The sequence below is a fragment of the Eschrichtius robustus genome, chromosome 3, assembly GCF_028021215.1.
Source record: "Eschrichtius robustus isolate mEscRob2 chromosome 3, mEscRob2.pri, whole genome shotgun sequence".
Lineage (NCBI taxonomy): Eukaryota > Metazoa > Chordata > Mammalia > Artiodactyla > Eschrichtiidae > Eschrichtius > Eschrichtius robustus.
The window spans coordinates 34011143-34036040 of NC_090826.1; the positions used below are offsets into that span (position 1 = coordinate 34011143).

Sequence of the window (24898 nt, forward strand, 5' to 3'; positions counted from 1 at the left end):
GGCACCTGGTGGAGATTGATAAATGATTTTTCCTTCCGTTCTCAAGGCCAAGGGTCAGGCTGACTCATCCAGTCTTGGGGCACCCAACGACCTGCCGTGTTTACCAAACATTGCTACTCCCAGAGCCCTCCTCCCTCCCCTACCCTTATCTTCAGTTTCTAAAATCAAATTGTGCCTGATATCTAAGCCGTGCCAGGCTGGGGTGGGCTCTAGGGACCCAGGAATGCCTGAGCCTTCCTTACCCTGGGAGTTCACAGTCCAGCTGAGATGACAAATGTGTGGCTGGGTGGTGGCAAGGGCGTGGGTTTGGACAGGCAGGTAGCAGTTTGTGGGTCAGGCCTGGGGCAAGGAGGCAGTTCAGGCTGAGAGAGAAGCGGAGGAGCTGGGGTGGGGGGATAGAAATTGTTCTGAGGGGAGGAAGGAGGTGGGCAGATATTGGAGCTTATGTTTTGAGGTTCCTTGAGAAACCCCAAGTAGGTATGATTATCCCTGAGTTACAGAGGGAGGCTGAGAAGGGACCTGCCTTGCCTGGCTGCTGTCAGAGCAGGGGATGGTCTGACACCCTCACTCCCCCACTCCCACTCAAGCCAGAGTTGGGGGCGTCTGGGCCCAGGACAATATCTCCCTTGGTCGGGGGTGGGGATGGAGGTCAGGGCTGGGCAGCCTTGGAAACAGAGGCAGGGGTTCTCTGCTCTGCCCCCTCCCTCTCCTGCCTTTCTGAGCCCTGCGTGTACTTATCCACCACTGCCATCCCAGATTGGGGTGGGAAATCCTTCACTTTCATGCTTCGTGTTCAGATTCCATATGCATTTTGCATCTATGATATATCCATGTTTGTACTTAAACTCAGTAAGGTTTATAACGACTTACTAATTACTAAAATAATCAATCTGCCTGTAATGAAAGCAATGACACTGTCCCTCTGTTGGTTCCTCAGTGTGCGCAGAGGAGAGGGGTCCAGGCCATGTGGGATGGGCCCTGGAGGAGATGTCATCGTTTGCGGACCCTGAGGTGGCACCTCTAGCGGTGCAAATGCACACTTGTGTGTATCTGCATCAGCAGAGAGTCACACTGCAATAGTTCCATACACAGCTGTGCCCACACGCACACTGAAGCACCTCTAGATCCACACACGTGGATGCACACCATCGACACTTGCGGACACTCTATGCATGTTTTGACACATGCTCAGACACAAATACACACATTAGCTTGTACGCTCATGTCACTGGTGCACCCACGCACCTGTAATCCCTAATCATGGACTTGCATGCACATCCTGCAGGTACGTCTGCACTCTCACGCATGCACACGGATGTAGGCACATGTATGCACACACATCTAGGCAGCCACAACCAGGCGAAGACTTACACTCTCAGGGACACTCAGGTACACATACTTGTACGTGTCGACGTGCACACAGGTGGATTGTGTATGGACACCCATCACACGAGACACAAACCTGAATGCCTGGACACCAGCAGAAGGATCCCCAGTCGGCACACAAGAATACATTTCACACGTTGGTGTGCCCTGCGTGCGTGTGCTCACACTCGGTCTCACATTAGCCAGGTGGGACTCCAGTGTGCCAAGCTCACCACGCAGCATCAAAGTTGTAGGGAAGGAGCCTCCCCTCCCCTGCTCCCCGTGCCCCTCCCCTGCCCTGAGTCTGCCAGCTCCCAGGAGGAGCCATCCTTCCCCCTGGGGAGTGACTCATGTGCATGGCAAGTGTGGAGTCTCCAGAGGGAGCAGATTCAGCACCTACCCTGTGAGAGGGATTTCCCCGACCTGGCAGCTGGGAGCTTGGAGCCCAGAAGCGACAGTGACCTGCCTGGGTCTACACAGCAAGGCCTGGGCAGAGGCAAGACCAGGATCCAGTCTTTTCTAAAAGGCTAGTTTGGATCGCAGGCTGAGGGGGAATCCGGACTCCCCAGGATCCCCCTCCTCAAAACATCTGCAGGTTCAGGTGCCCACATTCCCCCACCACACGTGCTTTGCCATGACAATGCTGTCCCCAGGAGCGCCCTACTCAAAGGCACATCTATGTGGGAAGGGTGGGGTCAGCTGAGGAAGAAGACTGGCCAGCCCCTCCTCCATCCTTAGCTCCCTGCAGGGCCAAACCACTGGGCAGGACTGAGGGGCTGCAGGCTCACGTCAGCTTCAGAGGGACAGGCCTGCAGCCAAACAGGATCCTGGAGAGCAGCGCTGGAAGACCCTAGAGGGGTCCTCTGCACCAGGGGATAGGGTGGGACATGGAGCGTCTCCAGGCCCCACACCCCCCCCAATCCGGGTGGCATCAGGCATATCTCTTTTGCACATCAGATTGTTTGTGAAGAAGTGGTTTCGCTATCAGAGCAGCAAACCACAAGAGATGGATAAAACGCTGTGCTGGAAGGCTTGTGAGGAAAAGGGCACTTGCACCTAGTGAGGACAAGATTGCAAATTAGAACCTCATTCTTGGCAGAATATTTAAAATGTGCTTGTCTTTGGCCCAGCAATGTCATGTCTAAAAATCGGTTCTTTGAGGACAAAGATGTATAAGCAAGGGGTTGACTGCAGCACGTTTATGAAAATGATAAATGGAGGCCTTCCAAAAGTCATCAGCGGGTGATGGTCAAGTAACAACAGTCTGTCCATGCCAGAGACCACGTGGAGCTGTTAAAATTGAGATGGGGGTGGATCTCTGTGTACTGGTCTAGAAAGACACTTTTGGAGTGAGAAACGAAGGTCTCAGAATAGGGAGACTCATGTCACCATTTATTATTTTAAACACCTCTGTAACATTCGAAAACATATACCTGAATCCATAGGAAAAGGCTACTTACCCCACTGTCAGAGTAGTTGCCTTGGAGAGGGAGGTCAGGAGGAAACTTTTTATTTTAGAAGCTCCCATATTCTTTTCATTTTTTTAAAGCCACAAGCTCTTGTGTATGTATTGTCCTAACTTTGTAATTTAAAAAAAGAGAAGGTATTAAGATTTCTTATCTCATTATTTAGTAGATGGAGGCCAGAGGAGGCAGCGACCCATCCACACCACCTCAACTGCAGCTCTGACCTTGACCTCACCCAAGGATCCTACCTCAGCTGCCCAGTGGCAGGGCCTTGGGGCCAGGAGAGGAGCCATGGCTGCGTAGGTGGGGACGGGTGGAGAGATGGGCTCTGGGGTGCAAGCCAAAGATGTGCTGCAGAGGGAGCAGCTCCCCCCAGGTGTGGAGAGATGTCCCCTGGGAGAACTACCTGTGTGCCGAGATAGCAATCCTTTATCACTGGGTTTCCTGACACCCCTGTTCTAGCTTGGGGCTCTTCCTGGCAGACCCTGGCTCTGCCACCTTCAGAAATGCTGCTGAGGAAAGCCACCCTTCGCTAAGTGCCCTATGGGTGCCACCTCTGGTGCAGTTGCTTGCTGTGGGTGCTGACCTACACTATCTTACTTTGACTGAGGAGACAGTGATGCTTAGTGGTTAAGGCCATGGTCTCTGTAGCCAGACTTCCGGGGCAAAGCCCACCACTGCTACTCACTAGCTAAGTGACCTGGTGTGGGTTACTTAACCTCTCTGGACCTCAATCTTGTTGTCTATATGATGATAAGACAGCATCTCCCCAGAGGGTCGCTGAGGCCTAAAATAACGTGCTTAAACCAAAAAAGTGGAAACAACGCAAACAAATGGATTAACAAAATGTGGTCTGTCTCTATGAGGGAATATTATTCAGTCATGGAAAGGCATGAAATACCGACACATACTCCAACATAGATGAACCTTGAAAAGATTATGCTAAGTGAAAGAAGCCAGACACAAAAGGCCACTTATTGTATGATTCCATTGATATAAAATGTCCAGAAGAGGCAAATCCATAGCGACAGAAAGTAGATTCCTAACTTATAGGGACCAGGGAAGTGGGATATGGGGAGTCACTGCTAAAGGGTGAGGTATTTCTTTTTGGGGTGATGGAAATGTTCTGGAATTAGATAGTGGTGATGGTTGTATAACTGTGAATATATAAAAAAACACTGAATTGTACACTTTAAAAGGGTGAATTTTATGGGGTGTGAATTAAGTCCCAATAAAAGCTATGCAGCAAAAAAGGAATTAGGAATGAATATAAAATTTATGTATAAATGTAGCACACAGTGTTTATTGCATTGGTGGGAAATGGGACAAACTTAAATATACACCTACAGAATAACAAATACATATGGTACAGCCTTATGGTGATATGTTATATAGCCACGAATAAAATCTTGTTTTGGAAAATTTTTAAAAATTAAATAAAGTACTTCAGACAGTGCCTGACACAAGAAGTACCCATAGTGTGTGAGCTGTTATGAATGAACTCCAGGACAGGCCTATAAGGCTGGTCCTCTTATTGCCATACAGCGGATGAGAAACAGGCTCAGAGAAGGGATGGGATGTGGCTACACTGCCCTCCTTCTTGTCTGCTGTCGGGGAAGGGCAGATTCTTGGCTTCAGGCCAGTCTGGGTGCCCATCTTGTCCTGGGTCTGCCACTTTCTAGCTGAAAGGCCCTGGTCCAGCCTGTCTCTGCACCACTCTGAGTCTCTCTTGGCCATGGTGTACCCTCAACCCCCAGCCCATGGAGCGGGGATAGGGTCGCTAGGAGGAGTCTTTGAGAACATGCCGCCCAGCCGGCGGTGCTGTTACCATGTCACTGGGACCAAATGGGTGGAGACTCCAGGAGACAAGATCGCTTCCTCCAGCCCCGCCTGCCTGGAGTAGCGAATCACAGGTCCCTATGGGTGACCTATGGGCCAGGAGAGGAAGAGCCCCATAAGAAACCTCAGGAGAAGGCAATCCAAGCAGAGGACAGGGGCGTGGCCTTTCTCCCTGCAGGTACTTACCCCATTCACTATCCCAGGGCCTTTTTTTAATCGACTGTCCTTGGGAAAGGCATCCCACCTCCCTGGGCCTAGATTTCCCCTGCTGAGCCAGCCCAGCATGGTGGTTATGACAACATGGTCTTGGGGCCCGGACTCCCTAGGTCCAAATCCCAGCTTCCCTGCTTGTGCTTTCTGATTGCAGGATCCTGGTCCGGGAAATTCACCCGTCTGAGCCTCAGTTTCCTTATCTGCAAAATGGAGATCATAACAGTACCCACCTCACTGGTCCTTGTAATGATTAGATGAGAAGTGAGTACAACAGGCTTCGCACAGGGCCTGGCACGCTTTAAGCCCTCAAGGCCTATTGCTATTACTGTTACTATTATCGCATTATTTACTGTGAAGGGGCTGGAGGACACGTGTGTGCCTGGAGGCAAGGGGTTGGCCCCCTGGGCCCCTGTCTCTGGGCCTCCCAGCCTGCTGTCCCCGCACACAGTGATAGACGGGCTGGGCCCGTGGCGTCCTGGCAGGCCTGTCCTGGCAGCTGCTCCCACAAGGCGAGGCCCTCTGAGCTTTGGAGAATTAATTAGGCCACATTCCTCTTCCAGAGTTCCTGGCGGGCCCACACATGGCCCCCTTCCGAGCTGCTGAGGGCTCTTGGCTCAGGTCCCTGGCAGGCAGAGGAGAGGCCCACACTCTGCTCTCCCCTGCGAGGGGCTGGGAGGGCCCCTTTGAGCTGGAAGCACTGGCTGGGGAGGCGGGAAGGGCCAAGGGTAAGCCAGCCGCCCAAGGCCAGCTCCTGTCCTGGCTCTGTCCCCTGACTAGCCACCTTCGCTGGCTCCCCATCACTTGAGTTCGAATTCCTGGCACTGGATGCTGTTCCCAGCCTGGCCCTTGCTGATCAGGCTGGCTGCCTCCATTCGGATTCTTCCATGCTCCAGCCCTTTCCCTCATCCCAGCATGTGCAAACCCTACTCCTTCTCCAAACCCTCCCCTCCCCTCCCCCGCCAGCTGGAAGGGCAGCCCACAACTTACCTACTTCTTGTCCCTTCACTTTGCCCTTGTCTGTCTTCCCTGCCAGCCTGTGAGACGTCAAGGGCAGCAAGTGTGGTTTGATCCAAAGGCATGTTTCAGGCATGGTAATATTCTCCGGGGAGATATTGTCTGAGGCTGTGGCAAGGTTGGGGGCAGGTGGTGGTGACAGCTGCTGTGGATTTCCCTGCTCGTAGCCCCTCCCCCTGCCAGGCGCTCGGGAGGGCACTGCCCATTCTTGCCTGCCCATCTCCAACCTTCCCCATGCCCCCTTCTTGTTTTGCTCCCTGAGAGGGGCTGAGAATAGCTCCCTTCCCCACAGAGCCTTCACCTCTGCTGTTCCTTCCACCTGGAACACTCTTGTCCACCCTCCTCCTTCACTTGACTGATTCCCTCGAGCTTGGCCTAGACATCACCTCCTTCAGGAAGCCTCCTGGGCTCCCCCACCAGGGGCTCCATCACACTGTGGATCTACCCTCTTAGAGCAGCAGGACAGCATACAAGCTGAGAGCCTGAGATTTAAATCCCAGCTCAGCCACGTATTAGCTGTGAGATTTGGGTGAGTTACTTAACCTTTCAGTTATCTCTTCTCTAAAATGGGAATAATAATGATAGAACCTGCTGCGTAAGGTAGCTGCGAGGAACCAAGGAATTCACGTGCAGTGAGCACTTAATAAATGTTCGCTATCACTTCTATCTTCAGATTAACAGGGCTTTCTTGAAGGGCTCTTCTCCTGGCCTGTGAGGGCAGGGGCTGTGTCTGTCTTGTTCATGAGTCTCTGAACGGTGATTGTTCATAATTGTTAAATGTATGGATGGCCACATTCCAAAGATTCATTGCTCTGATAAGCAGATGACTTTTCTCAACCTAAAACCCTGAGATTCAGAGAGTGAGAAAGCAAGAGTGAAACTAATTCCTTGGGGTTCTTGGCTGAGTGAGGGGGTGGAGGGAGAGGCAGCCCAGGGCAGGAAAGGGCCAGTCTGTAGCCTAGATATGTATCAGGCCACACAGCCCTGGACACGGGACCGGACTCCCCTCTGCCTCTGCTTCCACTTGTGCATGTGACCCGAATAAATCTGGGTCACCCTGTGCCCCCTTCTGGCCTATGTCTGCCTGGTGTTCCAATCAAAAGGAACACAAACTTGGCTCAGAAAGCCTTGACAAAACCTGTAAGAGTTGATGGAAAAGGCAGAAAAAGACAGGAAAAGGGGGAGATTTTGTCCCACAAAATCCAGACAAACTTTCTAAAATGTTGACACCTTTCTTCCCAGGGTTCAATTTGACTTGACCGCTGCTGTTCGTAAATTTTCCTCTGCTTCTTCCAAACTCTATCCCACCTTCCCCCACACTTCTGGGGCCCCGGCTACCTGGAATGTGGTCTAGAAGCAGGCTCAGACTTTGAGTGCCCACGACCCTTGACCCTGCAAACTTCTTATCTCAGGAGAGAGGTATGGCTGGCGGAGGGCTAGAGCAGGACTCTCTTTAGTGCAGGGCCCAAGCCAGGGGGCCCCGTTTCCTGAAAATCAGGATCCAGGGGATTATGTTATCCTCTTGCCTTTACCTGCTTCCTGGACCTCCTCTCCTCCCTTTAATCATCTCTGTCACTTAATCACTTGGGTCGCTGATCTCTGAACTCTGGCCAGGGCAGTGAATGCCTAATTCCCTGGGCCTCTGACACACCCTCCACCTACGTTGCTCTGCCTGGCCTCTATCGCACCTGCCATGCTGGGGTTGCCCCACACAGCTGCCTAGCCTGGCCTTTGGCTGTTGCTTTGGGATTTCCAAGGGGGCAGGGTCATTTTGAATGGGATGCTGGGCCTCTGGGGAGTGAGATTCCCCTGGCGTCAGGCTCAGTGAGATTTGAGAGGTGTGCTGGGATCCTGGGCTGCAGTAGGAAGTAAGTGACTAGGCCAGCTCCATCACACCAACCCTCACCACCCAGAATGGACCCCTAAGGGCCAGTAGTGAACTTGCTTCTCTGTCTTCTGTCTCCTCATTTGCTCTTGCCCTGTGAGGCCCTCTGGTGGCATTTTTCCAAAGCTGGGCTCTGACCAGGTCCCCGGTGCTGGCAGATCTTTCATGGGTCCCCAGGGCCCATGAAAGAAGATCCAGCCTCCTTACTTTGGCCTCCAGGGTGTTCTGGCTTCATGTCCTGCGGCTATCTCCCCCAACCATGTTCTGGCCACATGGGGTCCTCCATGGGGAATGCCATTGTCACTCCCACTGCCTAACTTTTACCCTTCCTGTCTCCTCTGTCTGGGGCTCCCTCTCCATTTTCTTTCTATTGATTTGAGTCTCACTCTTCTTTGAGGCCCTGGCAGTAGCATCTTAGTCCTGAGTCTTTCTCTGACCGCTCCTCTGCACCCCAGCCAGCCCCAATCTCCCCTCCCCTCAGGTCCTGCAGCTCTGTGCCTGTCCCGCTCGTTACGTCATCACCACTGATGGCCTGACAAGCAGCTCCAGCCTTGTATCAGGCCCACGACTGAGCCCAGCACCATAACTTATCCATTTAGTGTTCACACCAGCTCTACAAGGTGCAGACTATTGTTTTCCATTCTATAGATTAAAAAACTGAGGCTCAGAAAGAGAAAGATTTGTTCAATGTCATATTACAGTGGTGATCCATGAATTCAATCAACAAATGTTTATTCAATACGTACATACGTGCATGTGTACTATAGACTCTGGGTTCAAATCCTGATGCTGCCACTTACTTGCTGTGTGACCTTCGGCAAGTCAATCGCCTTCTCTATGCGTTAGTTTCCTCATCTGTAAAATGGGGATCATAAAGGTACCTATGTCATAGGATTGTGGCAAGGATGAAGTGAGTTCATCTGGGTAAAGTGCCAGTGTACAGTAGGAGTTTAATATGTGTCAACATGTTATTCTCCCATGAGGGGGTCGGGGCTGGCTTCATGGACAAGGCAGGCTTACAGTAGTGTGTAAAGAATTATTTTTCAATAGCTGGCCCAGGCCACAGCCTGCCATTCCCAGCAGAGGCCGGCCGGGGGAAAAGGGAACAGCTTGCTTGCAGGGGGATTTGGCAGTAACGGAGGCTATGGGTCTAGGCAGCTGCTAGCAGGGGTGGCCCTGGCTTCTGGCCATCCCTGGGACTCAGGTGGGCAGCTTCTTGGGCCTTGGCATGATTGGCCAACCCGGTCCTAGAGCCCTGGGCTTCTTAAGTCAGAGAAGTGTTGAATGACCCCAGCAGGGTCTGTCCCAGGCCCAGGGTGAGGGGCAAGGGCCAGGCTGTGACTCCATCACAACACTCATCACCGGCCAGTAGGGCTGCACACAGCCGTGGAAGCCCTCCGACCCCAGCCCTCACTGGAGAGATTTGCTCCAGACCTCAGGGGTGGCCCCTGGCGGGACAGGGCAACGAGAGCAGAAGTGGGTCCTGGCACCCTCATAGTCTTGACTCCTTCCAAACATGCTTTTGGGAAAGGTCTGGCCATCGCTTACTGGCCTGATGGAAACATAGGTCCTGGAACCCTGGATGTCAAAGTTGCAAATGGCTGATTAAAAAGAATGAAATAATGCCATTTGTAGCAACATGGATGGACCTGGAGATTATCATACTAAGTGAAGTAAGTCAGAGAAAGACAAATATCATATCATATCACTTATATGTGGACTCTAAAAATAATGATACAAATGAACTTATTTACAAAACAGAAACAGATTCACAGTCTTAGAAAATAAACTTATGATTACCAAAGGGGAAAGGTGGGGGGAAGGGATAAATTGGGAGTTTGGGATTGATATATACTCACCACTATATTTAAAATAGATAACCAACAAGGACCTACTGTATAGCACAGGGAACTCTGCTCAATATTCTGTAATAACCTAAATGGGAAAAGAATTTGAAAAGACTAGATACATGTATATGTATAACTGAATCACTTTGCTGTACACCTGAAACTAGCATGACATTGTTAATCAACTATACCCCAATATAAAATAAACTTAAAAAAAACAACAACTGCAAATGGCTGTCCAGGCACATGATAGACAAAAGTCCAGAGAGGGTGGGTTAGCAACCAGATATGCCCAGCCAGGGCACAGGGGCGTGGCACTCAGGGCTTCAGCCACCTGTCCCAGGCTCTTTTCTTCCCCTTCCTGTGTTCCCTTCACTTCCAAGCAGCCCCTTCCTGAGAGATGCCTCCCACCCCCTCCTCAGCCAAGACAAAATACTAGAGTACCCTTTCATTGTTTATTACAAACACAAGTTCGCAGGTAAATAATTGAGAGTCTAAAAAAATACATTAAAATAAATAATCGGAATTTTCAAAGTTCTCAGAGCAAATAAGTTATATACAGACAGGTGAAGCAGACCAGGCCCTTCTCATCAGGAGTGTCCCCGGGTATGAGGATACAAGGACTCTGGGGAGGGAGAGCTGGAGGGGACAGACGGGGCCCAACTGGGACTTCAGTCCTGGATAGACCCATCCAGCCTCTACAGCTGGCTTAGTTGTGAACGTCCACCACCGCACATCATTCCTGGTTTGCAGCCACTAGACAGGATACTTCTTGGAATGTGGCCCCCAGGTTAGCGCACTCCCCACGCCGTTCCTTTCAGCAGGGCTGTCGGGCCAGAGCCAGCATGGGGGTCCGGGCTGCAGCCTGGGGGCTGATGGCTTTCCTGGGCAGTGGGAGGGCATGGAGCTGCCTTGAGGGAGGCCCCCTCCACAGGGCGAGGAGGCCAGAGCTTGTGCCAACTCCAGCAGGTGGGTTTCCTGGCCCAGGAAACAGGCGGAGGGTCTCCCAGCCCTAGGATGCCCCTCTCCTCCCGGCTCCACACAGGCTTTCTTCCCAGAGTTCCTCCAGCTTCCAGAGCTATCTCTTCCTCCACCTGGAGTGTGTAGGCCTGGGCTCCCTTGTTGCCTTCTGCTGTTGCCTAGCAAAGCAGATCTGGGCTGCAGAAATGTCCCTGGAATCGAGAGAGGTCAATTAAGCATCTCAGGAAATATAGATCACTTGAGAGTTCCCTGTGAGAGGCAGCGGCCATAGGGGACGGACCCCTTACTCACAGCCATGGGGTCAGCGGGTGGCCACCACGGACCCTGAAAACAAGGTCTGAAGGTCAAGGAGAGGCCAGACCAGGTTAGAAGCTGCTCTGCCCACAGGAAGCTTTGGCAGAACTGATGTCCAACATCAAGTGCCACCAGAGTGACTGGACGGCTAAGAGCAGCCCAGCGGATTCCCCCGACCGCCTTCCCGCTTCCACAGCTCTGTCCGCGCCGCTCCTTCCAGGCTGTTTACCTTCCGCTCACCCAGACTCCACCTCCTAAAATTCCCATTCCTCCAGGTCCAGCTCAAGGTGGTCCAACCCAGACATGTACGGGTCCTAGCTGCCCTTTGAACTTGGCTGAGACCCTGGTGGGGACTCTGGTGTCATCCAAGTGGCCTCATCCTGGCTCAAGGCATTCTAGACTGGGAGCTAGGAGGTTGGCTTTGGTTCCCAGCTATGGGAACTTGGGCAAGGGTCTCAACTTCCCTGAGCCCCTTTCTTGGTCTGTAAAATAAAATCAGGCCTCAACTTGTGTGAGGCTGAGTACAGGTTGGCAAAGCAAACTCTTTGCTGATGACGAAGTGCCAAACACTTGCAAAGTCCTATCTTGAACCTTTTCATCCTAAGACAGTTCCTAAGTATATGCTGTGTCCTACCTATCCCACCATCCTGCCTTTTCTCCTATGTTTCTGCCTCCCCACAGAAATGGGAGCCCCCGAGGGGCCAGGCTGCACCCCGGCACTGGCCAGCCCCGAGGAGCCCTCAGGGACAGAGGTGGGGATGGCAAAGGCCTCCAGAGCTCCCTCAGGCCAGGCCCTGTTTGAGTGTCTTCATGTGTGTCAACTTGTCTAACCTACAACAAGCCCATGAGGTGGATGCACTGTTGTCCCCGCCTCACAGACAGGAATTGGAAGCACAGAGAAGTTAAGTGATAAGACCAAGGTCACAAAGCTTGTTTGTGGTAGGGCTGGGGTTCAAGTCAGGAAGTTCTGGCTCAGAAGCTGCCCCTTTAGCCACTGTGCTACATGGTTGCTGTGGGGTTTCTTTCTTTTTTTCTTTTTGGCTGCGTTGGGTCTTCATTGCTGCGCACGGGCTTTCTCTAGTTGCGGCGAGCAGGGGCTACTCTTTGTTGTGGTGCGTGGGCTTCTCATTGCTGTGGCTTCTCTTGTTGCGGAGCACAGGCTCTAGGCCCGTGGGATTCAGTAGTTGTGGCACGTGGGCTCAGTAGTCATGGCTCGTGGGCTCAGTAGTTGTGGCTCGTGGGCTCTAGCGCGCAGGCTCAGTAGTTGTGGCGCACGGGCTTAGTTGCTCCACGGCATGTGGGATCTTCCCGGACCAGGGCTCGAACCCGTGTCCCCTGCATTGGCAGGCGGATTCTTAACCATTGCGCCACCAGGGAAGCCCGGCTGTGCGGTTTCTGTTGTCAAGTCAGTTTGGTTGGACAAACATTCATGGGCACCTCCTGGGTGCCAAGCCTTGAGCTGAGCCATGCTGAGGCCGCCAGGGAGGCAATCCAGTCTGGGACACAGAGAGGGAGCAGGCCGGGTAGTTGGCCCCTCTGGAACCCAGCATGTGGGAGATGCTTGATTCAGACACAGGCTGAATGAACACCTGTGGACCTTCCACAGTCACAAGCCCTCGAACCCTCTATAAAAGTCCACTTCCAGGTCTGGTGGTAACAAAGAGCATAGTGGTTAAGAGCACAGGCTCTGGAGTTAGCCAGATGACCGCTTGCTGTGTGACCTTGGGCAAACACCTTCACCTCTCTGAGCTTCTATTGGGAAATGTGCAAGGCATACAGAAGACGCTCAGTCAGTGCAGGTGCCCCTCACCTCAGCTGCTGGAGGAGCTCTCCTGCTGTGGCCCATGTCTTGCCAGCCTGGAACACGTCTGCAGAGGACCCGCTGCCTGGGACTGCCACAGCTTCAGTCCTAAACGAACAGCATTAGGGCCCAAGTGAGGGGCTGTCCAGGGCCCCGAGGCCGCCTGGCTGCAGGCCTGGCCCAGCCGCCACCCCCCGACCCGCCCTCAGGAGCAGATCCATTTCTACCCTGTGCACCTGGCATCCTTCCTTTCCCAGGTGGTGTGGCGACTGAGGAAAACTGAGCTACCGGGAATGTGTTCTTAGCCTCAGAAAGAGGCAGCTGGGTGGCCGGCCTTCCCAGAATCCAGCCACCTGCAGCTGAGCCGGGCCCTTTGCAAGGGGAACTGAGGCAGGGGTGGAGCCACAGCTGGAGTCTCAGGGGAGGAGTTTCTCGTAAACTGTCATGGGAACAGGAGGCTAGGGATCGTGAAGTCAGTTTCTACTTTCCCAAATGCTCCAAGTGGAGGAGGGAAGGAAGGAAGTCTCCATCCCTTTTATAGACGGGAAAACTGAGGCCCAGAGGGTTCAGAGACTTGGCAAAGGCTCTCCCAGCAGCTCTGTGGCAACTCTGGGAAGGTGCCATGGCCTCCCAACTCCGAACGTTACTTCTCAACCGAGAAAGCTCCGAAGTTCCCTGAGCCTCAGATCCGAACCCAAAACCCAGTGGACAAGGCTGAAGGCCCAGCTCTCCGTTTGACTAGCTGTGTGGCCTGACAGGACAAGTCCTGTCCCCTCTCTGGGCCTGAGCTGCCTCAGCTGTCACCTAGGGAGAATCCCCCCTGCCCAGGAGTAGGGACGTAATGCTCTCAGAAGCCCCCAGAGCTGGGCAGTGAGGGGGATGGTACTCAGGGGCAACTGCTTCCCCGCAGGACGGTATGCTGCCCAACAACCCAGGGCAGCCTCCGGGCCCCTAGGACCCTGCTCCTCCCGCCCCCATTTCGCCACTCTGCTCCTCTGCTGGCCTCCCAGACACCCTGCCCTCCAGGGCAGATCCAGGCCAGCAGCCACCCCTGGGCCCTGCAGGCTGGGTGCCCACTTACCAGGGCCTTCGATGGCAGAAGATGGCACAGGCAGGGTCCCTGGCGCTGTAGCATTCACAGCGCCTTGGCAGAGAGCGGCGTTGGCGTCTTGGCGGGTTTCCCAGGCCGTAAGGAGCTGTCTGTCTGTGGGCGGGCAGCCAGCAAGGTAGTGGTGTAGGGTGGAGAGAGAGAGAGAGAGAGAGAGAGAGAGAGAGAAATTGAGAGAGAGGATTAGATAAAACAGAACCACTGGCAAGCTGAGACTGTCCACACTGCACACTGGGGTGACCACCCATGCCACCAGGGTGGCAGCAAAAGTAACCAGCTCCTGACCTCAAGAAGTCCTACCTCAGGCTCCTCCTTAGGTGCCAGGTGGCCCAGGGCAAGACCCTTCCCCTCTCTGGGCCTTTGCTCCCCCTCAACTCCCCCGGTCCTGCTCAGTAGGACCCTCAGCATGGGGAAGAGGGCGTGGAAGCTGTCCTTCCTGCCCCTCGCCGCCCTCCCGGACAGGAACATGAGCTGATGGAAGCAGCTAGTCCCCCTGTTCTCAGAGAAGACCCTCAGCTTGTCCTGGAGGCGGGGAGGAAATGCCATCTCACAGAAGTAAACTCACAGGCTCACAGCTAAGCTGCCCCCACCTGGTCACCACTTGCCTGGAAGGGTGACAAATGTTTCTTAGAATCTGTTTTTCTGTTGTTGTTTTTTTAAAAGTTTTATTGGAGTATAGTTGCTTCACAATGTTGTGTTAGTTTCTACTATACAGCAAAGTTGTTTCTTAGAATTTTGACTTAAAAATGGTGTGTGTGTGTGTGTGTGTGTGTGTGTGTGATCAGCTGAGATCGAGTTCAGATTCAGTCTGGCCAAGGCGGGCCAGGGGCAGGGCAGGGGCCCTGTGGCCGGTTGGACCAGCACCTTGGGTGCCAGTGCTAATTTTAGACGATGTGATTGGAGCTGTAAAGACTCCAGGTAGACCCAGCACGCAGGGACTGGCAGGGTTCCCGCCCTGAGCCAGTGTTTGGATGCGGATTAGCTCCACACACGCTTACGTGCCGGGCTTCTCTTGTCTTTTGTAATTTGGGGAAGGGAAAAAAAACACAAACACAGAGAAACTTCAACTTGAAGTATGCAGTGGCCCGGAGGCAGTGCGGGTGCAGACAGAACAGACAGCCCTGGGCCCGCGCCCTGGCTCTGCCAGGTGACACAGAGCAGGTTTCTCATCTGTCATTTGGCGACAACAGCAGTACCTGCCTCATGGGGAGGACGGGGGTGGAGGGCGGCTCATGAGATGATAACGCACAAGCAGTGCTTGGCGTAGGGACTGGTGCAGTCAAGACGTGGGTGCTGTCATTGATAGTATTATTCTTGGAACATTATGCAGAGGCAGCATGGCAGAGCCACTGTGAGCTCTGGCATCCGCAGACCTAGGATGGAGCCTCCGCCTACCACTTACTCCTTCCTGTGTGATCTTGGGAGAGGCACTTAACCTCTCTGAGCCTCAGTACCCTGATCTGGAAAATGGAGCCAATACTTTCTTACCAGGCTATTGTGAGGATTCTCATGAGACAGCCCTCTGTATTGCTCAGGCAGCCCCCACGTAGGAGTTGAAGCAATAGCTGCTTGCTATTGATATTAGCCCAATACCCGGGGGAGAGCTGTAGTGTGCCAGAGGTTCCCCGGCATGCCAGCACCCCCTACCCCTGCCCCCTGCAGCCCCACTTGGATCCCCAGGGAAGCTCACCCGGGAGTGTTCACCCAGATGATGTCCAGGTGGCAAAAGTAGACGCACTCCTTGTCGAGCCAGGAGCTGCAGGAGCAACGGCGAGGCCGCAGGTGGGAGCCTCGGGCACGGGGCAAGGGCGCTGGCTGCTCTGGGGCGTGGGGGGCAGCGGCCTGGCTCTTGCCTGCATGCACAGGAGGGAGAGAGAGGTGGAGAGGTGGGTCAGGGCGCCTGGCACAGCTGGGATGGGGGACCCGCCGGGCTCCTCCTCTTGCATAATTGAGGAAGTTGGCATTCTCACTGCTCAGGAGCTCCGGGACAGCCCAGGGAAGCCCCAGCGGCTCTGGTTGGGAAAGGCTAGTGGCTGCCCTGGGACTGCATCACCTCTAATTGCACAGCCCCATGCAGCCACCGTGCTGCGGGGCTCCTGCCCCTGTATGCCCTCAGCTGGCTTGGAGGGCACAGCAGCCCCAGGGGGAGACACACAAACAAACCCAGAGGCTGCTGCAGCAGCCGAGGCCAGGGGGCTCACCTTCGTGCAGGGCCACGAGCAGGGCTAGAACGATGGAGCACCAGGCAGTGGGCATGGCGACCATGGTGGTGGCGGAGTGGGCAGGCTGGACCGGAGCAGGGAGTGCGCCTGTCGCCAGCGTCCTGCTGCCAAGCTGAGCCGATAGCTCATTGCCCCGGTGCCCTGGCTGCCACTTATAACCCCAGGCGCGGCCCCGCCCCTGCCCGTCCGCCCTGCCCCGCTGCACCGGTGGGCCAGGAGCCAGGGGCACCGCCTCCTCCCAGGGCGCCTGGCCCGCCCCAGCCCCCGCGGTGTGGGGAACGGGACGGGGGAGGAAAGAGGGGGGAGGGAAGGCCCCTGCTCCTCCCTCTGAGCCTGGAGCACCTCCCGGAGTCCTGAGGCTCCCCTGCTGCCCCCAGGGACCCCTCCCAGTCCCACTGGACCTCCTCAGATAATCCCCCAAGTGTCCCGAGCCCCCTCCCTCACTCTCCGAGGCTACTCCACAGGTCTTGCCCGGAGCTGAGAGTTTGGAGTGAGAGGTCCCATGAGCAAAACCTCCCTTTCCTTGGAGGAGACCCTGCTTTCCTGCCCGCCTACTGCCAACCAGGTGGTGGGTGTCCCTTCGGTGGTGTGAGAGGTAAAAGATCTGCTCAAGGCTGTGTGGCCTTGGGCGAGTCAGAGCCCTCTCTGGGCCTGTTTTCCCCAGTGAGGGACACAGCTCACCCCTGACCTCCGACCAGCGTGGAGTTGCTTCCTCCCCACTCCCCCAGGAAGCGCCCTTCTTCCCTTGCTCCCCAGCCCCCAGCCCCACCCCCTGGGGCCTGGGAACAGGAATTCTGGTCCCCTCCAGAACCTATTCAGTTGAGCAGCCACTGCCAAGGACATCTCTCCTGGGCCTCAGTTACCTTGTTTGCAAAACAAAGCCAAAATGGTGGGTGCTTAACCTGTTTGGCTCATAGACTCCCTTGATACTAAGAAGGGGCCTTCAGAGCCCTTTCCAGAGAGAGATGGCTGGTGGGCACACACACCAAGTGCCCCTTAGAAGGCCTCCCATCTCGGACATGACAGGATGTCTTGGCTCACCTCTGTGTCTTTCTGCAAAAAAGGCAAAGTGGTGGAGGGGCTCCCTGGGGCCAGTGTTCTGCTCCTGCCCCTCTGCTGGCTCAGAATCCATCCTTCTCAGGGACCTTGTCTTCAGGCACAAGAGGAAAGGCCCTCTCATTTCTCGGAACTCCCAGAACCCGTGCTCTTATGCCTGACTCATGACATTGGGCTTATCTTCTCAATGATCTCGAGGTCCAGAACTCCAGAGACGGCTGGGCCTGGAGCCTGCCTGCCACACAGTAAGAACCTCTGAGTGAGTGCTCTCTGAGGGAGGGGGGAATGAATGAATAAAGACCTGGATTTGAACTGTGGAAATTCAGGAACCCAGGCTGCCCAAGTTTTAGTTCCTGCGTTCAGCTGGTCTTTTACCATTAGACATTTAGGAAGGGAGAAATAGATGACCATGAAAAAACAGGCAGTTTTGTTTCTTCCCAGGGTGTGTGTGTGTGTGTGTGTGTGTGTACACACGTATGTATGCGATCCTGGTAGAGCAGGGCAGAACGGAACAAAGAAGGGAGATACTTCCTTCCCCTAGGCTGGCTCAGGCTGCAGTGGAAGCAGAAACAAACATTTCTGAGCACCTACTGTGTGCTCAGGGCACTACAAACCCCTCTCCTTCACAGCCCTGGGACACAGCTGTTCTCATCTGGGTACCAGCTCCACTGCTGCCCGGGAGAAAATGGAGACTCTGACAGGAGCCCAGCCCGGCCAAGGTCACACAGCTGGTGGACGCAGAGCCCGGATCGGGACTTGGGTCTTGGTCTCTCCAGTAAACCACAGTGACTCCCCTCCCAGTGCTCATACCCTACCCTGCCTGGTGCCTCTCTAAGAATTTAGAAGAGTATTTCTGGAATGAGGTGAGCAATGCTCTCAGTCATTTCTATGAGTCTCCAAGGGAATATAAATACGGAATTAAGGGAGGTTAGGCTTGGGGTCGGGGGGGGAAAGAGGATTCGAACTACTGAACCGTGAAGAGAAGACAGAGGAAAAGCAGGTCAGCGGGGAGAAGGAGGGGATCAGGGAGGGGAAGAAAATAGACAGGGAGGCTGATAAAGACAGGTAGGGAGAGAGAGAGGACAAGGAAGCAGAGTGTAGCGAGAAAGAAAGATCTTGGATTTGAGAAAGTAAAAGAGAAAAGAACATCGGAGTGAGAGCGAAGGTTCTAACGTGTCTAATCTTTACACAAATGCAAAGTGGCTGCTCAGGACAATAGGCAACCAGAGGCTCTGAGTCTGGGAAACATAATAGAAGAATTAAACGGACCAGGGGACAGGATCCTTCTCTGGTGTGAAAGGAGGATGACGACAGGGCAGGAGCCACCACCCGGCAACACAGGGTCAGCTCAGGAAGCTGTGCCCGACTCCAGTTTCCCTCTTTCCCTGCCCTCAGCTCCAGCCGGGAAAGCAGGGTTCCTGTGACATGGAGAGGCCAGACCTGGGAACCTGAGCGAGCCCAGGTCTTATGGGGTGAAAGAATTCCGGGAACAACGTTACCCCACTGGCAAGAGTTGGTTTCCAGGTAGAGAAAATTAAGCTGAGTTAAAAATAGCCAGACCCATCCCCCTACATCTCTTGGCCTGGGCCCCGACAATCCCATTGCTCTGGCTCCTTCCAACTGCCCCAGCCAACTGCTCTGCAGCACTGCCTCAACCCTCACCTGGCCCCGCTACCTGCCTGGGCTGATAAAGTCTGCAGGTGGAGGGGCAGGGGTTCACGGAAGGTCACCCTGTCAGAAGCTGGAGGGAATTGTTTTGCACACAAAATAATTTGCTCCACTTATGCTTGGCACCAGCCTAATCTAAGAAGGAGAGATTTGTGGGGAGGGCAGGCTGGCAGAAGAGGTGTATTTCTGGGTGAGACACCGTGCTAGGAACTGCCCTCTAGAAATCGTCTCTGCTCTTCACTCCCATTTGGCAGATGAGATAACTGAGGTCCAAGAGGAGGAGCAACTTGCTCAAGAGAGTGATGGGCTGGACATGTTCTCTCGGCTACTAATCCAGCCCCACCCTTTCCTGCACAGCAGTGAAGCTCCCAGGGGTCCAAGCTGAGCCCAAGACCCTGGGTCCCTTTGAGAAGGACTGTCGAGAAGGATCCCACTGGGATCTCAGGAAGGCTGGGGCACTGGGACGGGTCTAGGCTACCTTCCTGTGGACCCCAAAGTTCCCTCTATCACCCCTGCACTGGTAGTAAATTTGGTCCCATCGAATAGCTGTCCAGCTGACTGGGACGGAGGATGCACAGGAGTGAGGATTAAACGTCCTTGTGGTGATGTCCAACAGGGCAGGAAAGGGCTGGAGCAGGTGCCTGGTGTTGCAGGAGCAGCCCCAGCTTTGCTATTCATGCTGTGTGGGCTTGGGCAAGTCCTGTCCGTTCCCTGGCTTCCCTGGACAGCTTTCCTCCCTTCCCATTGACCGTGGGGGGTGTTCTCAGCTCTGACAGCCTACAACAGGCAGAATCAACCTGCCCTGAGTTTCCAGCTCCCCAAATGCAAGCCCTGCAGACTCTGTAACTGCATCACTATCGCTCTTGCTCCCAGCTTGGAACCCTTCGCTCTCTCACCTTCTGGAAAACCAGTCACTCTCCTGTTGCCACCTGGTCCCACCAGGTTTCAGGAAGTTCTGTCTGCAGCCCCAGCAGAAGGGACACAGAGTCTCAGCTGCAGGCACATACCGTGCAGGCAGCTTAGCAGAGCGAGCAGCAGGGCAGATGGGGCTGGCCAGGGGGAGATGTCTGGAGCCTACAGGGAATAGGGAGCTGGGGAGGGTTTGGCTCCGGAGCCAACCTGAGTTGGGGATTTGGGGACTGAGGGAAGTAAGACATTCCCATCATGACCTGTCCCCAAGCTATGTCCCCATGGCTGCGGGTCAGGACTGCCCCCACTTAAGCCTGGGGCCACTCAGCCTCAGGGTGTCTTTCCAGTGGGTGGTCTGGGCCTCCTGCCATCAGCCAGAGCTCACCCTGAGCCAGCAGGGCCTGCCACCACCTACAGCATCGTCCCCATGCTGGGTCCCTGCAAGCGTGGCCTCGGCCCTGTGGGGCCAGCTCCCCTGGTCTCTGCCTCTTCCCTCAGAGGACACCCCCTTCCTAATTCTCCTCCTCCCTCCAGCTCAGCCCATTGGAAAGATTTATAGGTCCCACATAAACTGCTTTTAAAGGAATAATTCATGTGCCCTGTCTGTTATTAATCTAAGGGTAATCAGAACAGGGTCAGCGAGGCCCATGGAACTGCTGGAATTTCAGCTAAAAACAGACACTGTTCAGTAAGGGCTCCCTTGTCAAGAGGCATGTGAGTCCCGATGGACTTTCTGAAATAAGAAAACCAACCCAGGGACTCAGCATCCAGGATGGAAATCTTTGCACTTCAAGTTTCGGAGTTACCTCCAAAGTGCTAAGGGCCCAATTCCCCACTGGGGTACGTGTGCATTTCGTGAGCGTTTAATATATTCCAGGCTCTGCACATAGCACAGGGAGATCAGCTCGGTGCTCTGTGACCACCTAGAGGGGTGGGATAAGGAGGGTGGGAAGGAGATGCAAGAGGGAGGAAACATGGGGATTTATGTATACGTATAGCTGATTCACTTTGTTGTACGGCAGAAACTAACACAACAATGGAAAGCAATTGTACTCCAATAAAGATGTAAAAAAATATATATATTCCAGGCTCTGTGTTAGGCGATTTACATACATTTATCTCCATTAATTGTCATAACATACCTGAGGGGTGGGTACTATAATTAGTTCCTATTTTATAAATGAGGAACCTGAGGCTCATGCCTTGCCCAATGTCAGACAGCTAGGAAGTGGCAGAGCCAACACTGTGTAACTCCAAAGCCCTAACCCTCAGGCCTGTGTGCTTCCCTCGCGGACCCTATTCTGTTTACACTTAGATTAATAACAAACAGGACACATCAACTATTCCTTTAAAAATACGGCCCATGAGGAGCCCTCTGGCAGCAACTCTTCTCCAGAGGTCACCTCTTTTCTCCTAACCCGGCAGAGCGCCCTGTGCAGCCTGGGGAAGTGGGAAACCCAGGAACAGGCCTGCATCCATGGCGGGTGAGGGGTGCATCACTCCCACAGCTAAAACACAGCATGTTGCCTATGCCTGAGAGGCCAGTGGCTGAGGCCTGGTCACAGCCGCTAGGTAGGCGTGGGCAGTCTCCACCTATTTCACCGGATACGCAAAACAGAACTGGGAGGCAGCCTGGGCTCATGGCTCTCACTTGACAGATGAGGTCTTTCCAGATAAGATTCTCACTTTACAGATAAAGAAGTGACTTAAGGTCACACAATGAACAAGAGGCAGGGCTAGAACTTTTCCCCTTATACTCGTCTGCTATGGGACCAACAGCCTATATCACACATATCCAATGATCCTCCCATCTATTCACCTACCCACCCATCCATCCATCCATCCACCCACCCACCCATCCTTCCACCCATCCTTCCTTGTACTGATCCATCCGTTTATCCATTATCTAACCTTTTAGCCATCCTTCCATCCATACATCTACACAACCAATCTCCCACGCATCCATCTTCCTTCATGACAGATGTGGTTAGAGAAATTAGAAAGGTCAAAGAGCTTTGAATGGTGTGTTAAACTTGTCCTGGAAACATCTGGTTATTTCCTGGGGAGAGGTGTCACCTCACTGAGCCGATGAGCTCACTGAGACATAGTCTTCTCTGGAATCCCCACCCCAGGGCCTAGCACAAAGGCTTGGGCACATGGTCTGTGCCCAACGCTGGAGTGAATGTACAAGATGACTTTATCTCACCAGACAAACCCTGCTCTTGCAGAGACACCCCTTCTGATGAAGAAGATTTAGGTCCCTTTTTCTGCCTGATACCATCTTCAAAATGCTCTAAGGATGAAGACTTGACATAATCTTTAAGAGAAAAAGACAGGCAGCCAGAGAGGGAAAGGCCCTTGGCCTATACCTGGGCGAGGAAACTGAGGCCCAGGGAGGAGGAACAGCCTGCCAGAGGTCACCCTACCAGACCTGGATCCTGGGAACCCAGAATGCCTGGACTCTTCTCTGTGAGGCCTAGCCCCTGCACTTGGAGGGGCTGGAACCCCAGTCTTCTCCTCCATCCACCACCACCAGCCAAGACATGCAGCTAATAGTTTTTCAGAGTCACACCCACCCCATTGCCTGGAACCCATATTTTCCAGGACACACCCAGTGCCCCACCAGGAGGCTGTCTTCCCTCTGGGAAGGGGTGAGCCACCAGGAGGCTGGTCCACGCAGAAATACAGTATTTTGTTCTTCATTTAAATGTTAGCTAAATATAAGTGCCTAGTGCCTCTATCATCAGGCTGGCAAGGCCTGGGGTTCCCGCTGTGATTCTAGGCTGACATTCCTGAGCAGAGACGGGCCTGGGATACCTCCTTGCCTAAAGGCCTCGGCCTGCCCGCCCAGCTCTTGGGAATCCTGAGCCATGAATGACCCAGGAGGGGCACAGCTGGGCTCTGGCAGGCAGGAGGGCGGCCAGGAGCTGAAGCCGCTGCCTGGGGCCGGCTCAGGGTATGGGGGCGAGTCAGGGGCCAGCCCACCCTGGAATCTCTGAGGTTCGCTGGATCTGGCTGCCAGCTCCAAAGCCCTGTGACTCAGGCTCCAATCTCCCCCCTGCCCCCCGTGGACAAGTGCCCAGCACTGTGTCAGGCCAGAAGTAGCGCAGGGCAGGGGCGGCCAGTCTGGGCTCTGGTTTCGTTGCTCACCAACCGTGTGACCGAGGGCACACCACTGTTTAATCTTCCTGAGTGTCAGAGGCCACATCCATCAGAGGCATCTAAGTAGAAAAATCCTGTCTTCCAGCTGCTGGGAGGCTTTGTGGCAGAACCCACGGAAGGCTGGGCCCGTTGCCTGGCGCGGGGGGTTCTCTTGGCCAGCCTCTGCCCTCCCTTCCTCACCCCGGGCTGCAGGGCGTGTGGGGCCTCTTGGTGCGGACGCACTCCTGGAAAGGAGTGGTGTGTGCGTGACTGTGTTGGGGGGATGTTAGTAGAAATTGTGCCATCTTCACGCCATGGGCCAGATGCACCATGAGTGGCCCTTACTCTGTCCTGGGTTACACAGTCCCTCCAAGCACCTGAGGCCAGCCTGGCTTGCTCCACTCACCCATGTTTGCTTTGGCACACCACATGGCACCACACCAGACCTGAGGTGTGTTGAGATTTGGATCAGTGCTGCCTTCCTATGAAAACCAGGCTTCTGCAGCCAGGACCTGGCATCAGGGTGAAGCATCTTGTTAAGCCCAAATGCCCACCCTGGCATCAGGTCTGCTTGGGATCTGACTTGGAGGTATCTTGCCTTCCTTCTCTCACCAGTGCTGACCTGGGTATCCATGGCTTTGGCCTACCAGCCCACTGGGCTTGTCACTCCCTGGATACGCTGCACACTTTCTTGCCTCCCTGCCTCTGTGCAAGGTGGGGCCTCCTCTCCTCCTTCCAATCTTACTTGATTTATTCTGCCCATCCTCAAGGCCCATCACAAATGTTGCCTCCCCCAGGAAGCCTTCCCAACTCCATCCAAGACATGAGCTCTAACCCACCTTTGAACACCCACATTATTCTCATCTATAGCCACTTTTGGCTAGGCCTTATCTTGTGTCTCCGAGGGCAGGCTAATGGCTAAGAGGTCTGATTCTGGTGTCAGGCCTGCCTCTCATTGCATGTGCCTTTCCTCCTTCTTTGAGCCCCAGTTTCCTCACCTGTAAAATGGGTATAATCACGGTACCATGGCTGTGTAATGATTAAATGAGGAAGAGCTCCATCAGTGGTCATCATAGTTATTACTGGCCACAGCTTTACATAACCTGGTCACGCTCTTGCTCTCACTTCATCCTTACACTATAACCTTTCCAGGTATGTCAGTGTGTCCATTTTCAGACACAACTTCAGCCTCTGAGAAGTTGGAGAGCTTGACCTGTAGTGGTCAGGGTTCAAATCCAGGTCTGTCTGACCCCAGGGTCAGTGCTATTTCTACTCCCCCTGCCCTTCACTTATGTGACCTCCCTAGCCTCTGTCCCCTCCTTCAGATTGCATGCTCAGTAGATACCCATTGAATTGGAAATGAGGAGGCTAGAGAAGTTTTTCCTGGGTCCACTCTTCTTCCACTGTCCGCAGTCCAGGCTTGCCGGCTCCCCGTGGCTCAGGCAGCTGCCTCTCAAGCATAATGGGAGAAGATAAAGGCAAAGGCTTCCTGGGCTGATGGCTGCAGAACTCAAGTTTCCTGCCGTGCGTTCCAAGGAAAACACTGGTAGCAGGTAGGACTCTATTACCGAATGAGTTTGGGAAACTGGGTTTCCAGCAGGGCCACTGAGAGTCCCCAGTGCACAGAAGAGCTCTGTGAATCTCCCAGAGTGCTCTCTGAGACTGGGAGGTGAGGGTGTCCCTGGTCCAGGAGGCGGCTCCTGGGCTGGGAAGAGGGGGACATGGAGCTGCAGGCTGGGGCTCAGCTTCCAGCTGGGCGGCTGCAGACAAGCCCCTTCTCTTGTCTGAGCATCAGCTTCGCCCTCCATGAAATGAGGTGCTTCTTGGGTGCCCTGGAGACTGTAAAGTGTGAGGCCAGCCACAGTCCAGAAAGACCTCTTCGGAGAGCCTTCTGGACCCACTGAGGGAAGTTGGGTGCTCAGCCTGCAGAAGGGACTCTGGAGCTTTTGAACCCAGGAAGCCCTTCCCTGATGCCACTCCATCATCAAAGGAAGAGCCAGACCTTCTCTCTCCATCTCCCCATCATTCATCGAAACCATCCTGGGATCACTAGTGCCTGGCACTTTAAGACTTAATTACAGCTACTGTT

The 24898-nt window shown here is 54.1% G+C and overlaps 1 protein-coding gene across 2 annotated transcripts; it reads right to left on the reverse strand.

Moving 5' to 3' along the window:
• Positions 1-10707: 10707 nt before the first annotated feature.
• Positions 10708-16078, reverse strand: EDN2 (endothelin 2). Of its 2 annotated transcripts, XM_068537905.1 has the most exons (5): positions 16015-16078; positions 15504-15666; positions 13787-13909; positions 12715-12813; positions 10708-10801 (listed from the first exon to the last, which is right to left on the reverse strand). In XM_068537905.1, the coding sequence occupies exons 1-5, from the start codon at positions 16076-16078 to the stop codon at positions 10708-10710; spliced, it is 543 nt and encodes a 180-aa protein (XP_068394006.1). The 2 variants fall into 2 exon arrangements, with proteins under 2 accessions (XP_068394006.1, XP_068394007.1); XM_068537906.1 differs by lacking the exon at positions 12715-12813.
• Between the last annotated feature and the right edge of the window lie 8820 nt (positions 16079-24898).

What these genes read in the sequence shown, in the direction of transcription:
- EDN2 (XM_068537905.1), bottom strand. Translation starts at nt 16,078, where the DNA reads ATGGTCGCCATGCCCACTGCCTGGTGCTCCATCGTTCTAGCCCTGCTC. An exon ending in ATCTGGGTGAACACTCCCGG is followed by an intron (nt 13,910 to 15,503) that starts GTGAGCTTCCCT and finishes GCCCGCCCACAG; the next exon opens with ACAGACAGCTCCTTACGGCC. An exon ending in TTCTGCCATCGAAGGCCCTG is followed by an intron (nt 12,814 to 13,786) that starts GTAAGTGGGCAC and finishes CTGTTCGTTTAG; the next exon opens with GACTGAAGCTGTGGCAGTCC.